General features: G+C 28.3%; 1 protein-coding gene across 2 annotated transcripts in view; it reads left to right on the forward strand.

Moving 5' to 3' along the window:
• LOC114126849 (protein tincar) overlaps positions 1 to 17,115 on the forward strand; it is a 68,990-nt gene that overhangs the window by 36,099 nt on the left and 15,776 nt on the right. For both annotated transcript variants that reach the window (XM_050202812.1, XM_027990885.2), the window contains 2 exons: positions 6,486 to 6,662; positions 16,357 to 16,674. In XM_050202812.1, the coding sequence (XP_050058769.1) occupies positions 6,527 to 6,662; positions 16,357 to 16,674 (454 nt within the window). In that variant the 5' untranslated portion in view covers positions 6,486 to 6,526. The remainder of the gene's footprint in view (positions 1 to 6,485; positions 6,663 to 16,356; positions 16,675 to 17,115) is intronic.

A 17,115-nucleotide genomic window follows, 5' to 3' on the forward strand; every position in this document is an offset into this window, starting at 1 on the left:
GATAAGGACATATTATGAAAAAACAGTTTTGCTTGTAAGTTGTATAAAATATTGTATAAGTATTTAATTTCCTATATATTATCTTTATTTGGCATAGTTTCATAAAATATTTTACTAACAAAAACGATGATAAATATTTTATTTTAAATGAGATCCTCTCATATTTAGTGAGGGATATTAACTATAAAATAATAAGCGTACACTTGTAGGGAGTAAACATTTAGAAAATGTTTTTTTTTTCTTCTGGTACATTAAAAATAATTTATTATCCTTTATTCGGAAGAAAGTGAATCCTCGACAAATTACAAAGGGGAACAAACATTGTTTTTAAACGATTATTAAATCGTAGTTGTATACACGTCCACTGAATAGTGTTTGGATTGAAATTCCGGTAATACAACATCATTCGTGCGCAAGCTACAAATATCTTTCGTGTATTGCAGCATAAAATAGGAGGGACATATAATTATAATTAATTCTTTAAAATGTGTATTTGTTTTCAATACCTATAACTAAACGAACAGTGTGTGACAGAAACGATGTGATATGGCGCGTATATATAAACACAAATTCTCAAATAAAAGAATATTGTTAAATTCCGGTAGGTAACAAAAAAAAAATATATTATTTTAGGGTGGAAAACCACTGGACATAAAATTCAATAAAAAACAAAAATGTGAATTTCGACCACAATTGTTTCAAAGACGAAAAATATATATAAATATTAGACCGTTATTACACAGGACTTTCCGCTACTTTTATTTATTGAGTTAAATATATATTTTATGTGGAGAGTGTACTTATTCCATTATTGTGTTTTTTGTTAAAATATTCAATAAAGTATATTATGATTGTTTATAAATTTATAATAAAAGAATGTGTCTTATGTATTCATATAAAATATTGAAAATTATAAATCAATCAAAAATCTAACAATGACACATAAACGTTGCTGAAATTGTTAGATCAATATGAGTGTATTAAATATAACCGTAGTAAGGATTGGATATTAATCAACGAGACAAGTCCTGTTGTTCTCATTTTGGTAACAATATATAAAGTATAGTGGTGTGTTATCAAATTCAACAAACGATTTATATCGGGAAATGTTTAAAACAACACGGGTGACACTTTTTTTTTCATTTTACCTTACTCTTATCGAAACCATTTGGACAATTGAAAAATAAGTACATAAAAATTTATAGTAATGTCTACTACGCCCTACGGACTTAATGTTGGAATTTTATTTATATAAAGCACAATAGCTTGATCATCATTTCTATTCGGATAAGAGTGTTTATTGAAAAATATTACAACGTAGTACCAAAATATATTCACTCGTAATCTATAAACATAGAAATCATTGCGCGTAAAAAAACTACTATTTATTTTTGTTGCAACTAATAGACTGGCGGCAGCCACAACAGTCGACAAATTAATATATAATGTAGCTTTAAAAAAAAAATTATAATGCGATTATTTCAGAAAGCATAATATTGATACCTCAATGACTGAAAAACATATTACATAATAATTATACATGGTAGGCGATCGCGTATAGTTTATAAGTTTTTTTTTTAAATTAAAACGATAGACGACTATCTGAAATTTCACATGGCGTATAATGTTTTATTCAACATCAGAATACTATTACAGCGTACTGCGCGTATATATTTAAAATTATTTATGTCAAGAGTATTATTTTTCTTCGTGTCAACAGTATTTGACGACTTGTTTAAAATTTATATTTTGATTACTTAATTATTTTTTGAGCTTCGAATGATAACTAAATAGTAATAATATTATTATATAGCTACGATGGCATCACCGACGTATCCAAACGGATTTACGGGGTATTATCCTCGAGCAGACTTATGTTTGTGCCGGTTTTCAAAATGACCTCCAAATTATTATAAACTTTGTATTAAGTAAACATTCCGGGATCTTGTTGGATAGAAACAAACGGGCCACGTAACCCGCGGCGAACTGAAACGGTTAATTGTTAAAATACAATTTACGATACTTTAATTAGCTATTATTATATTATTTGTCGTGTACAAAGCTCGAGTAGTTACCTGCAGTGTATTACACTTTGACTATGCATGTAAAAATTTTAGTAACGAGTTTTAATTTTATTGACGTAATATACGTAATATACATAGGATCTATAAAATATATTTTAATAATATTTATAATAACCATATTATGATGCATAAACGAATAGAATAATACATAATAATATGTATTTTATCACAATATAACGAGTGTTATAAATACGTTTTTACAACTAAATATTATATGGAGTGTTATTATTTTTAAATTTATGAAAATAATATTATATTAATCGATTTAATGAATAATAACGGTTTTAAATTTTAGTAACACGAACATTTCAAGACTTAAAATTTAAATATTAAAATAATAATCAATGTAAATTTTTTTCATCAAATTTGCTCGTCATTTAAAATTCATAATACATAAATGACTTTTTTAATTTAATAATTTCCATTTTAAGTATTCGATATTATTCAAGAAATAAATCATTGATTAGTACTTTAACAGTTCTTAAAAAAAAAAAATACGATTTCAAACTTCACACATACACATATATCCATTATTACAACGATACAAAAATATAGCTTTTTATTTTTCTATACCAAATGCGATGAAAAAAAAAAACACAATGAAAGTCCATATATATAATATATAAATAAAGATATATAAAAAAAAATAATATACTACCGATTTTTGTTCTGTTGAACTCAATAAAAATGGTACTTTATACCGCTTATGATATGAATATAACTTATAACTAATTTAAGCCACACGTGATATTTTCATAATTCTCACAGCGATAGATTTTGCTTAAACAATAGATAATATTTACAAATAACATAATATTATAACACAACCTGGTTGGTGAATTTATCTTATGTACATATTACTATAGAATTTAGATGTATATATATATACATATATATATATATATATATATATATCGGTAGGTAGGTTTAAGTAGTGCAAACGGGCTAATAGGATAATTGCATATAATTACTATTCAACGAATTTGTGTTATATATTTTGCCCTCGAGATACTGTTAAACCGCATATATATATTAAATATGTAAAATTAACCAATTAAATGTATTTTAGTATTTCAAATAATAATACCTTTAGGTATAAGATGGCGTAGTGTATAATATTATAATATCATTGAAAAATTCGTGTCTACGGAGTATTCGGTCGGTTATAATAAAAATATAACGAACGATGATAGAAAAAATAAATAAACCATAATAATTTTCGTAGAATAAAGCTTACGACGTCGTATCCTTCGATATGATATTATGCACCGTTACTTAAACACTCGTAAATTCCGTATTTGTAAAGAAATTTCGTGTCAAATATGTATAATAGGTACTTACATGTAGGTAATATTATAAGTTTGTAGCACTGTACCTATAGTGTGTTAATAGTATACTACATTATGACAATCGGTTGAATTTTAGGAAAATACTGTTCAAATACAATTTTGTCATCGATATAATATATTCCATCTTTTTCTGATTTATTGCACATAATAATCATATATTTTATATTATTCTTATTCATAATACAATATACTTCAAACACAAGATTATTAGGTTATACGTGGATATTTTTTACTCTTCAGTATTTTTACAAAAACAATACTGCATCACAACTTTTTTTATCCTCGCACAGGCGTTTTTTTTTTTTAAATAAAATTATCTAAGTTTTTGTTTTTTCTTACTTTTTAAATCTTACGTCAATAATCGTCAATTCACTTGCTGTTAACCTTCCTGTCTCTCGGCTATTTTTATAATATAAGCCGAAGGTGTACTTATATAGGTGAAAAAATAGTTCCTCTTCTATTCAATGTTTTTTTTTTTTTTTTTTATATAGAAGATCAACACACTTCTCCTTATATTTTTGTCATTGAATCCGACGACGATAAACCAATCATCTCAGTTCACGGAAATCTAATCACCGTGACACTGTAATATATCTAAACATATTTTCATCTTTCTTGTATTAAAAACTGGTGTGAAAACTGGAAAGTAAATATTAATGGAAGTAAATTTAGTCACATTACTAGTAAACACGATGTATGTATACTCGAGTAATATTTAACAAAATATTAGTTTCGACTTTACCAATCAGAAAATATTACAGTGTCCACATCAATAAAAATTTCGCTGGGTCCGCACCATACCCAAAACACCAAACCACTTAAACTAAATTCTCGTAATTGTATCCTTAAATATGTTCCTAAACTTTCACTTCAGACAAAATTAAATCCTTTGGTTCTTTTATAAAATCCCACTAAAACCAATTTAGATGTACTATTAAAAGTCAAACTTAAAAAATTATAAAAAATCCAAACAAAACGATTCAGTTAGTAACAAAGCTCTCATTCTAAAATATCAAATACATAAATTAACGAATATAGTTTCAAAAACTGGTATCAATTATGTACACTACATTACTTACCATATGATTGCTCAAATGTCTAGGAAATTTTTTTAGAAAATCAATGACCTGTAATTTCCTATCAAAAAACTACTAGGTATAACTTTGTTATATAATGCGAAATGTATAAGTGGATCAAATATTAAAATAATTATAAAGCCTGTAAGCATCCCGTATCGTCTTGTTGATATCTATTGCACGATATCAAAATTAAATTGTAACTTGACATTCGGGTTCGTATTACCGGTACCTACAATAACAACAACGACTGTAACAATAATAAATAATAATAAGAAGAAAGTATTCACACTTATAATATACACGAAGTATACATGATACGTCCTACTACTGACAAAAATATAAAAATATATAACATTTTGCACAATGCAGAAAAAGCAGAAATACGATCTGTTTTAAATCCCATATAATAAAAGTGGGCAACTCTAATATATTTTATTATAATTATTTTTTTTTTTTTGTTAGCGCAAAGTATTTTTAAAAACGTAAACCAATGTAAGCAAACAAATAAAAAAGTGAATGAATTTAAAAAAAAAAGTTATTAGCGGCATAAGACGCTAAAAGCACCTTTAATGGTATAAACAATACATAAATTACCGAAAATGTGATCGTTACGTATATTCACCAACAATTCTAATAATCAGAATTTGACTAAACTCATCGTTTAAGTAGAAATGGGGTTGGTCACGCTCGGCGAATCACCCTGTATACGAGGTATCGAGTAATGCATTATGAATTAGAATATTTCGTATTGGAAACACGAAACTGTCGCGTCGGGTGTGTCAGGTGCATTGTAACGTGCACTAGCCGAGTGCAATCACCCTGTAATTGAACGACGCTCATCGGACACACGCGACGCATTATTATTATATTGTGTGCTTTCGGTGATAGAAAAAAAAATATATCGAAATAATGACAATTAGACGATGAGAAGCAAAACTATAGAGGTTTCCATTAAAACACGGTGGCGAGCCGTGTGCGTATAATCGACAGTTGATTTCACGGACCAGTGTACGTTATATTAATATTATTATTATTATTATTAGGTACACTGCAGGCGCGTGTACGACGGCGATACTCTGATACGAATAATATGGGTATAAATCATACTACCGTGTGTATCCCAGCGGGATAACGTTGATATATTTAAATTGTAAATATACGTGTGCGGCGGCAACGACGACGTGTTTAATGTCATATATAATAATAATATATAATACTATTACGGTAGTGCAGCTGCAGTGTTATAGTAGTTATAATATTATAATAATAATTACTTTAAATTGTTGTCCAGCGCGATGAACTTACGCTATCAAAATCCGACGAAAAATGTCAAAAATAAACTCATCGTTCGGTTACTTCTGAGAAATATAATTGATATTGATAAAAAAATACAGACGTACATATTTTATAAAATACATTAATAATATTTTGTCTTATATAAGGATTTTATATTTTCAATTATATACTATCAATATGAGGAGTCATAAACATATTTAATAGCTTAAATATTTGTCTTTTATTATGTATACACTGTATATATCATATAAAATGAAGAATAAATATACCATTACATTGCTGTGCATCTATTTATTTAGTACAAGGTGGGGGGGGGGGTCAAAAGTCGTATTTAATTCTCACGGAGGAGAATGATTAATGTCCAAGTTCCAAACTATATTATAGGTATTTCGACAGCTTAACGTGATGATATATTATGTATAAATGATAAATGTAGTAATTGCAGAGATATGAAAAGAAAATCGTAATTTTTAAAATCTAACGAAATCGTGTCGGTAGGATTTTATATGCAATAAACCGCGCCTATACCCTATCTAAAAGTCACCGCAGACTTTATTTTCATAATAATATTTAATGATTTACTATCGTCTGTTTAATATATTTTAAATGATATTATGATATTATGACATGTTATAATACGTCTAAATCGATTGCTTTTTTTTTGTTCATTTCTATAGGTTCAAAAACGCTCGCGGGAGATGTTGGCGAGTCAGACGTGATGGCTGAAAACGGCAACTACGCAGGCGGCAAAGGACATTTCTGTCAGCTCAACAGCCTGTGGTCCGTGTGGTACGGTCTACTCGCTACCGCGCTTAATGTCTATTCCGTTTTGCTAGCCACTCGGAGACTATCGGGTAAGATTTTTTACATTCGGTTTTATTATAAGTATAATGCCACGACGTCAATGTCAAAAATTCTCGCAATGTCAAACTTGGTGACGTTAGAAATTCAGTGCACTTATAGTACTCAGTTTAAAAATTTTAATAAATAAAAACCTCATACATCAACATACGTACTTTATGTTAAATACTCGGTTATTATATTATAGCTAGCTTATACCTATAGGATATCGGTTTTGAAAATTGTGTCTTTATTTTATATGTATTGGAAAAATTACGAATGTTTATTTTACCGTGCATTAATATTTTTAAACTATATTGGAAAATTGTCAAAAAGTCAACACAATTTTTGCACGTAAAAGGTAAGAGAGCTCAATTGTGCTTTTTTGTAGAGCACAATCATATTATTACGTCCCTCGGTATATGCTTGGGGGCCACGAATAACATTAAGACGACCCCTAGTTTAGCTGCAGCGTGTGTGCATATAGAGTAAAAGGAACCCTACGGTAGAACGTAATTTTAAGACATTACTAAGACAACCCCTAGTTTAGTTGCAATAAGTCTGTAAACAGAGTAAAAGGGACTCTACTGTAGAACGTAATTTATTAACGTTTTTCAAATTATCGTGTTTTCCTTTGAGATTTCATTGCTGCAGGAAAACCACTAGTTCTATAGCACGACTATTTGTTTATATTATCCGACCGTTGAACGCTAAAGAATAACTTACTAAGCATAATATAATACGCATCAGTGTTTGGGCGTGTATCTCCTATGCGTCGTGTTTTTATTTTATTCATCTTGTTATGGACGGTAGTAAGTCATATTGCGATTGATGATGATACTCCCGTACTGCAAGCAACATTTTATATACTATTTACATAGTATAATATGTGTGTGTGTGTGTGTGTGATATTATACTGTTATATAAATATAGGTATAATAAGGTGCACTGTATATGAACCGAGTGAAAAATGCAACAAGACGCAGTGCGATAGACGTATTATATGTATACATATAATATAATATTATTTTTACGCCGAGAGAAAAAAAGAGGAAAGAATCTGGGATTGTATTTTATATAAATGCGTATGTTATAATGTACGAAAGTAATGAATACAGAATAGAGACTAAAATACATATGTAATGTGTGCTTATATTTTAAGCTATATCACCGTTATATCATCACAATTTACAGTCAACAAAAAATAAAATAAAATATTGTTATGAATCGGTATTGCACATACATATAAAACTGTTTAATTTTAGATTTGTTATAGTAAATGTATGATGGACGTTTTATAGTTTTTCTATTGTTTATAAAAATGCGAAAAAACCATTGATTAAAAAAAAAAAATCATTTATATGCAAGTACTAAAAGTTTTCTAATAGTTTTTTGTATAAGCACATAAAATATATTATAAGTATAGAAAATCTAAATCTATAGTACCAACTTCGTAAGAATAAAAATAAAACGTTTGAGAACTACGATTAATAGTGGTCAAAATATTATAGTGATTTGAGTTAAAAAAAAAAAAAAAATCATCATTCTCTTCTATAGTTTAGCAGGTGGTGAATATCGGTATCTTGCTGGTTTTACAGAGCGATTCTTCGGGGAATGACCTAGTGAAAGGGGACGAGTTTTAAAGAAAACGAAAATAATAGTAAGGACCTAAAGAGAAATACGCGTGCGAAAAGAAATAATGCAGCTAAAACCAATGAATCTGCACTTTTCGGCGGATGTGCATCGGGAACCGAAAATAAAATAATATATATTATTATACTCGATCGGCGGTTTTATTCCCGAGTTTTCGAATGTCGAGTGCCGCGTCCGAAAAAAAGATTAAGTGCCTATAGTCCAAACGGCCGTCGAACGGGATTGCTAAATGGGCTGTGCCCGAACGCCGTTAATCGGGGAGCGGTGCCCGATGGAGGAGGCTGCGCGTATATAACGATAATAATACGGTCAACATCTGTGCGACTGAGATTGACTGTTCCGGCCTAATCGCATACTCGTGTTGTGCGACGGCGTCACCGGCACCGAACACTCGAATCGATCGAAATCCTGTTCGAGACGTGTCGTTGGCATTATGGGACATCATAAGTAGTATAGTATATATATAATATTATAAATAACGTGTAGTCCGGATTTATTTCAAGGGACGAGACTCGTCGCTACCGTTTGTAGGACGGAAAAACGAAAATTAATGCGACTTCGACACGTATATCAATATTTATATATATATATATATATAATATTATTATTATAAACGAACGTGTAGAAAAACTGCTCTGTAAATTGTTTCAGTCGTTTACTTTATATATGCACACTAGTTGAATATAATAATTTATTATTATAATAATTATTATTGTACGAGAAACCGTTTATGCGATTACGTAATGATAGCATTTTTATAACAACTATTTTAATAGCTGTTGATAACATTATTATCGGCGTTTGTACCTAAGAGTAGTTTTTTTAACATATTTTAGATTTTCAAGAAACAGATCAATAATTATTAAAAAAATAATTAAAGTTTTTAAGGATTAACGTATTTATTGAAAGTGCGAAAAATATTTAAAAATAAAGGCTTCAGTGTAAACACAGATATTATTAATAATTCGTAGTAGGTAGTTTTCATAGTAAGTTCTGATATCTTAAATCTGACAACGCCAGAAACTAATATAATATAATTTAATTAATATTGGACTGAAGTTATAGTTCAAGATTGTTTAATTGCCATTAAAAATTATTTATTTTTACCTATCTACATTGAATATTGATTTATTCCTTGGGAATCTATCAACGTCATATTTGTATATTTAGTTACATTTACGGGCTTTGCTATAATTATTACTGATATTTTTTTTTTTTTAAAAAAAAACTAACTATAATAATGTATACTTCAAACGTGAACTGCTGCAGGTCCTGAATTAAAAATATTGAGACCTACCTGCATGTCATGTCTACAAAAATGGAAAATAATCCACCATGAATTAATAATCGACTATTTATTTATCGGTTTCAATGTAAAATGTAGTATCTACCTATTTCATTTTTATTTTACATTTTAAGAATACTACATAATATTATTACAAGTATTTATCTAAATGGTAGTTGTAACAGTAGTAAAGTATACCTACTAAGCAATAAAACTCAATAAAAGCAATCATTTAAAAGTCATTAATATTTAATATTATTTTAGCGATGACATTTTATTTGATTTCCTTGTAAATAATCTAGGAGGTCTTATTGTGGAATATACAATCATATAATATTATTATAATGTATGCATTAAGTAAATGTCTTGCGCTCTAATCATCGATCATTGTAGACCGAGTTAAATTACATTATTACGTTTGAGAACTGAAAATGAATGATAACTGACTTACTCCATCTAAATTCATTTCGACTTATACTGACAAGACGTATAATAAAAAAAAATATATATATATATATATAAAATAAATAGTGATTGCGCTAAGGAATTTCTGATGACTATTCATAAAATCATAGTATGTCAATAAAAAAAGTAAATTCTTGTTGATTACGAACGTATTATAGGTGAATCATTCTTTTACAAAATAAAATTAGTATGCTGTACGCATCCCAAATAGTTTAATGTATACAATGATAACAATTTATATTTATTCACCTTGTATGATTTTAGCTGAATCATAAGGAATTTACTTGTTTTAATGTACTTTATGTTTATATCCTAAATATAACCATATATACTATATAGATATGATAACATTCAAAACATTAAAAAAAAAACATTTGTAAAATTTTATTTTGTTTATCTTTGTCGCATTATACACTTTGAATTGGCCAATTTTAATTTTTTGTATATCATATACACGTTTTCCATAGTGTATTTCACGTTCTTGTTATTGTTAATACATGAGTACTTAAGTACATTTTCTGAACGGTTTTAGACAAATATAGACAAAATAAGTATTATTATTATTTATTTTTAATAATATTTAGTACCTTTTATAGGCATTTTTTGTTCCTCTAATGTCAACAAGTTGTTGGTATTACGTTTTAAAGCTTTTTTAACTGTTTTTGTAATTTTCTTATTTCTACGTAATGGTTCTTAAAATTTTGTCAAATGCTGAAAAAACTGAAGAAAAAACAAATGATTTCATAAAAATGTATACATATCTGATGAGATTTCTATCTTGTAATAAATACATTTTAAAATATAATGACCGCATCTGGCATCGAATGTTTATAGTCATATATATTATATATATTCATAGCAGGTTTGTTATTGAAACTGAAAGACGTTTTTATTGGTTTCATGTAGATTAAATGATAAAATTGCTGCTTTTTTAATTATTCAAATTATTCTCTGCTACATAGTATAAAGTTATTGGACATTATAACTATTTTAATATTCATTATTTAAATTATCTTCTGAATTTCCTTTTGCATAATCATTTTTAATTAGAAACATATTAATACCAATAATACCTATTTATCTACATTATGTGCCTATCTTACTAATTTTTATTTTTATTAAAGGAAATACTATAAACTAATACTGTTTTTACTGTTAAATAATAATTTTTGAAATCTAGCTGAGATTAGATAAGTAGGTAGGTCTCTATCTAATTTTTGATTTGCTTTTATAGTAAATTTATTTACACTCTACACAAAATTTTGGAATGACATCTTTGGTCAGATTAGTATATGTTCTTATTTAGCGCATAGGTTAAGAATAATTATACTTTAAACTGTATAGTAAATTTAGTACTACAATATTATACAGAGAACAAAAAGAAAAAAATCTTAACTCTTATAACCATATTACAAAATGTATAATGGTTAGTCAGAAGAGTTTTCATAAGTTCATAATATAACATTTATGATAACATTTTAATTTATATTCATCGAACCATAAATTAAAAAACTTTCATCATGATTTGCATATTATATAGTTCTTCAAAATGTTAAATAATTTTATTTTTTACATTTCCATGTACTATAATTTAAATTTCAATAACTTTAAAATTTTTAGACTCGAATAATAAACTAAAATAACACCAACACGAGTAGTATGCAGAGAAGATTTTAGTTTAGTTTGCACACAAAAATATTAATTTACAATCAGAAAAAAATCAATCAAAACAATATAAATAAATTATATAAGAACAAGCTCCGAGTAAATTAAATGTACAAAGCAAATAGTGAAACAATTTCGACAAAATCACAAGGGAATACCCTAAAATAAATATTTATATACCTAAACTTTCAGAGTGGTGACAAAATCATGTTAAGTCTAAGGCTATAGAGTTCGTGTTATTATTAATAAATTATAAAACTCCAACAACATACAATTTTGTTTTTATAACTTTACATACAATTAAGCTTTACACATTTATTATTGTGTGATTACCAAACGATTCCGTCGACATTCAAATTATCTACACTTGACGATTGACATTTCCATTGGAATAAAATTTAAAGGTGTTAAGTCATAAATCACGCAAGTACTTTAAGTATTTCAATAATATAAAACACTTACTTAATTTATTTGATTAAGTGCTTTTCGGCTCTTGTATAATGTTTTCTATATTGGGTTAATAATTCTTAGTTTCAATCAGGAAATTATACAATTTGCGTGTAAATAATTTCACCACATTAAAACTGATTGTATTTTTTGTCGTCTTTATTATTTTTTATCTGTTTTTAAGGAAGGGTCTTCTCTCTTTGACATCACGATAATTATTATAACGTTTAATATTCCTACCATTCCTATGATTTTACCGAAAATAATTAAATATTATTCTTCGGTTTTATATAATTATTTAGTTGATAATTAATAATAATGAATGCTTTTTTTATATAGTTAATTCGTTTTTAATTGAAATCAAAGATGATTGAAAATGGATTACAACAATTGTTTTTAAGTTCTTATTTAATTTATCAATTAAAATATTATTAAATTAATTTTAAAAACCATCTTCATGCATTATTAAAGCAAATGGTGTGATGGATTGTAAAAGCACTCAACTTTTTTACATCATTTTATTTCGAAATAAAATTTTGAATAAAACATAAATAAATTACTCAGATTTATGTCATAAACACTGAAGGTTAAAATGTGATTTAAGAATAAAACAATGACTGGTATAATTCCTTATTGTTTAATACTCATACTTGTTTTTATTGTTTTGTGAACGTAAAAAAATAGAATATTTGAGCTGACTCTGAATAAATGAGTTTTCTTTATAATTAATAACAATGCATATGGTTTTGTTAATATTAATAAATGTTTATATTTAATTTGTGCAGCATGCGTTTATTCGAAAATAAATATTGATATGATGTTTATGTGTTTCACCTCTTTTATGCTAAATCGTATTTATGATAACTATAATACAACAACTTGAGTGATTATTAACACCATCACTGATTAAACACAACATTTAAAGAATTCAATAGTACTGTTATACGAACATACAATTTTGTTTTATTTTTTATTCCTATTAAAATGTTTCAGAATTTATCTTTTATTTTTGTTTAACTATAATATAATTTTCAAAATCATTTAGAATCTATAATAATATTAAATATTGTGAACACTAATTTACACAATAAACAATACATTACATCAATTGCAGCACTTCAGAGTGTTCGATTGAATATTTTTTTTTGTATTTTGTTTTTATTATTATTATTATTATAAGAACCTTCTATTTGATTGTTTTGTACATTTGTAGAAAGCAAACGATGTATAAGCTCCCCCGGGTACTCTACTTTATATTGTACAGCCCAACCGGGATGAAAAATATCAATTATCTTAGTACCTACATATCTCGTTGTTTGAACACTGTGTATATAATAATAATATTATATTATGTAGTTGCCTATATATTATATTGATTACGGATAACATAATATATTTTTATTATACTCCCCAAGGAAATAATTGAAAAAATCGCTCTACATTTATTTGATTATACTGCGAACAAACACACAGTACTTACATGTGTTCGGAAAACTTGACGAAACTACATCGGTGAAAATATTTGGATAATTTAAAGTGTACTAATAATGTTTAACTAGTAATTACAAATTAATTTTTGATACACAATGGGAAAGTTTGCTGACAAGTCAAAGATACACTTTTTTTTAGAAAATATTCGTAACAACAGTTAAGATTTTTATAAATTTTTTGTTATTGAATTTATTAAAAAAAAAACCGTGGAATTCCAAAAACAACCGCTTATTGTAATGCGTGTATCTTTCGAAAGACGTGAATGAGCATACCCGACATAATTACTAAAATTATTCGTACAACTTAGCCAACCCAAATGTTAGCTCCCGCGAAGTATAAATATTTGACATTTTAGTGCCTAACATATACATATATAGCCAAGTCCACGTTCATAATCGAACAATAATGAACATGAATGTATTAAGTCAGCTGATGTAGTAGGTATGTATAGCGTCGAGGGCGATTATGTGCTACTGCCGATAGTAAAACTGACAGTAACAAATGATTACGAAAAGCCGAGTAGAGTATAACGTAAAGACCTCGTCTCGGTGTAGAGTACGATATAATGTGAGAACACTACGACGATCGGTCGGTACGTGTTTTCCGACGAATTTCGCAAAACGTCATATTCGTTAAACAAGCGTAATATTTAAGAACGTTTCGTCGTTGCACGTCACTCGGATTAGGAAAATGAACCAGCCGAAAACCGTTTCAATTATTCGATGTTCGCGGAGTTTATGTATATTACACAATGACGGTATAGTGTACGTTCACAAAGGCGTGCCCGCCACTGCAGTAATAACATTCCAAAGATACTGTCGCGATGTGACACGGGTACATGCCGCCGTCGTATACCGACATATAAAAACGACGACGTCCAACTTTAACCATAGAATCTCTGTTATTCCATATTGTTTTCACATCAAACGGTATGCATATTACAATATATATATTATTACGTAGTAAACGTGAATTCAAAATGTTTAGACGGGTACGTAATTCGCCGGTTTAATTTTTCATCGGTTTTATTTTTTTTTTTAGATTTTTTACTCGCAAAAATTATCTTAAGAATATCTTATTTAAAAATTTATTTTGGCTAAATCGTATAAAATATTTTCGAAGTTTTATTTTTATTTTGTCTTAAAAAAAATTATAAAAGATACTATTTATTTGATTCAAACGCATATTTTATTTCTAATTAACTCGTTAATTCGTTTGCGTGATCAAAAAGAGAATAATAAACGTCGGCGCCATACCTACAACTTTACACCAGAAACAAAATTCTTTAACGATTTTAACGACACGGTTCTGATTTTACGTGTTGTATAATATTACATATACTTTTTATCTCTGTTCGCGTAAACTAATATTTAAAAGCTCGGTAAATGTGTGAATTGATTATAATCTCTTTGTAACAAAACTGTTGCGGAAAAAATCGAAGGAAAATTGAATACGATGACGTACTTATGAACGTAAAAGGAAAGTTATCGAAAGTTTTGCGGAGATAATACTTCGGTAGATTGGAAGACACTCAAAACTTTACGGTACAATATACTATATATACATATTAGTAAATTATTATCATAAACGGTTTTGCGCCGCCGACCGGTCTGGTGCATGACACGTATTACTTGTACGACACGACCGTAGTCTAGTTGTGTTTACCATAATACTAATAATATTATATGCATTTTGCGTACACTAAAATGCGTAGGTATGCAAATTATTAAGTCCTGAACGTGCGTACTACGGCTTACGTTGTAAATTCGAATTGGCGAAACACAAATACAAATAATCCTTTCAAAAGTCCGGTCAAACAATTTGTGTAAATACAGCACAACTCTTGTTATTCAATTCTATAATGGTATTTATATGTTATAATTTTTGGCAACTTAAGACCACTTAAGTACAGTTCTCGTTGTTTGTTTATTATTATTTTTTTTCGTATTCGATCATTAATGTTTGTATAATACGTGTTATCGACGTTATGATGTCTCGAACACTTAATACTACGACCTTCACTGTTTCTTTGTACAATTATGTATTATTTCCACGAATAGTGCAGTATTATAATATATATATTATATACAAGGGTTTCCTACTCAAGGGTGTAAATTTACGAGTACAATATTGATTTCAATAGAGTTATTAGCATACTTAACGACTTCATTATGGATAAAATATCAATTACCGAATGCATAGATATAAAAAGAGTTACAAAACCAGTAATTTTTTTTTTTATTTATTATTTGATCTTGAATAATTTAATGTTAATAAAAGAATGGAAAATAAAATGAATGATTATTTGATAAATTATCGGAGAACAAACAAAAGATGTTCATTTTTTAACCACTCCAATATCCAAATAATATACTATTTTTGTACCAAATGAATTGTATTTGTAATACAATGTGTAGGTTAGTTAAAACATAATAATATTTCATATATTATATTTTTATATCTATTGAATACTTTACATAATATTATGCACTACGAGTAGTCATAATATGTTAACTTATAACTATAAAGACAGTAGCTAGTATAGTGGTAGTTTTTTAGAACTTGTCGATTTGTCGCTGTCAAATAAACTATTATTGTTAGCCGTTTTCGAATTTGACACGAGTGAAAAACAACTCGTGACACGTACGACGACGGCATTTTAAGTACTTACTCAAATTTTGGTTTTTAAAAATGAATTTCAGAATACTTGGAGGTAGTATGGCCACCGAAAAGCGTACTCCCGCCCCGGTACGAAGTTCACTGCTTCGTGGCCACCATCGGTATGGCCGCCGTGCTAGTACCTCTGGTGGCCTTTACAGCCGCCTTTCGAACCGGAAACATGGCCAACGACTCCGACAAACTGGGAAACCTGTTGGACGTCCGACGTCGACGACTGTCATCATGTTGGACTCACGGGCCGCCGTCTTCTTCCACACTACACTCGTTCACGGCGCTCGCCCTGCTGGTAGTCAAGCTCATGATCGAAGCCAGGCTCATACAGGCCGGTCTCATGTCTACAAGTAAATATATGATAATAATTATAGTAATATATATATTTTACAATATATTGTGTAGTGGACAATGTATGATAAGCGATATATCCCTTATTTAAAATATAATGTATATATTTTTAAAGTTAATATGATAAACTCATCATTTAATTTTTTAACGTCAAGTAAATATTATACTTATAAGTGAGGAGTATACTATGTGTATGTATTACTAAAGCTAAAATGCGTAGAATGTTATTTAAACAAACGTAGGAATTCGCTAATTATTGTTGACTTCTGCAGGAATTTTTATAATATACTCAGTTTTAATATTCGTAAAGCGTATGTATTGTGTCGTTTTTAATTCTTATACTCGCTTGTGCAGGAATGACTACGTACATAATTTTATTTTTAATCTGTTTGTCAGCTCGCGTATACTATACGACAACAACTATATTATATGACATTTTT

This window comes from Aphis gossypii, chromosome 3 (assembly GCF_020184175.1).
Source record: "Aphis gossypii isolate Hap1 chromosome 3, ASM2018417v2, whole genome shotgun sequence".
NCBI classification, from domain to species: Eukaryota; Metazoa; Arthropoda; class Insecta; order Hemiptera; family Aphididae; genus Aphis; species Aphis gossypii.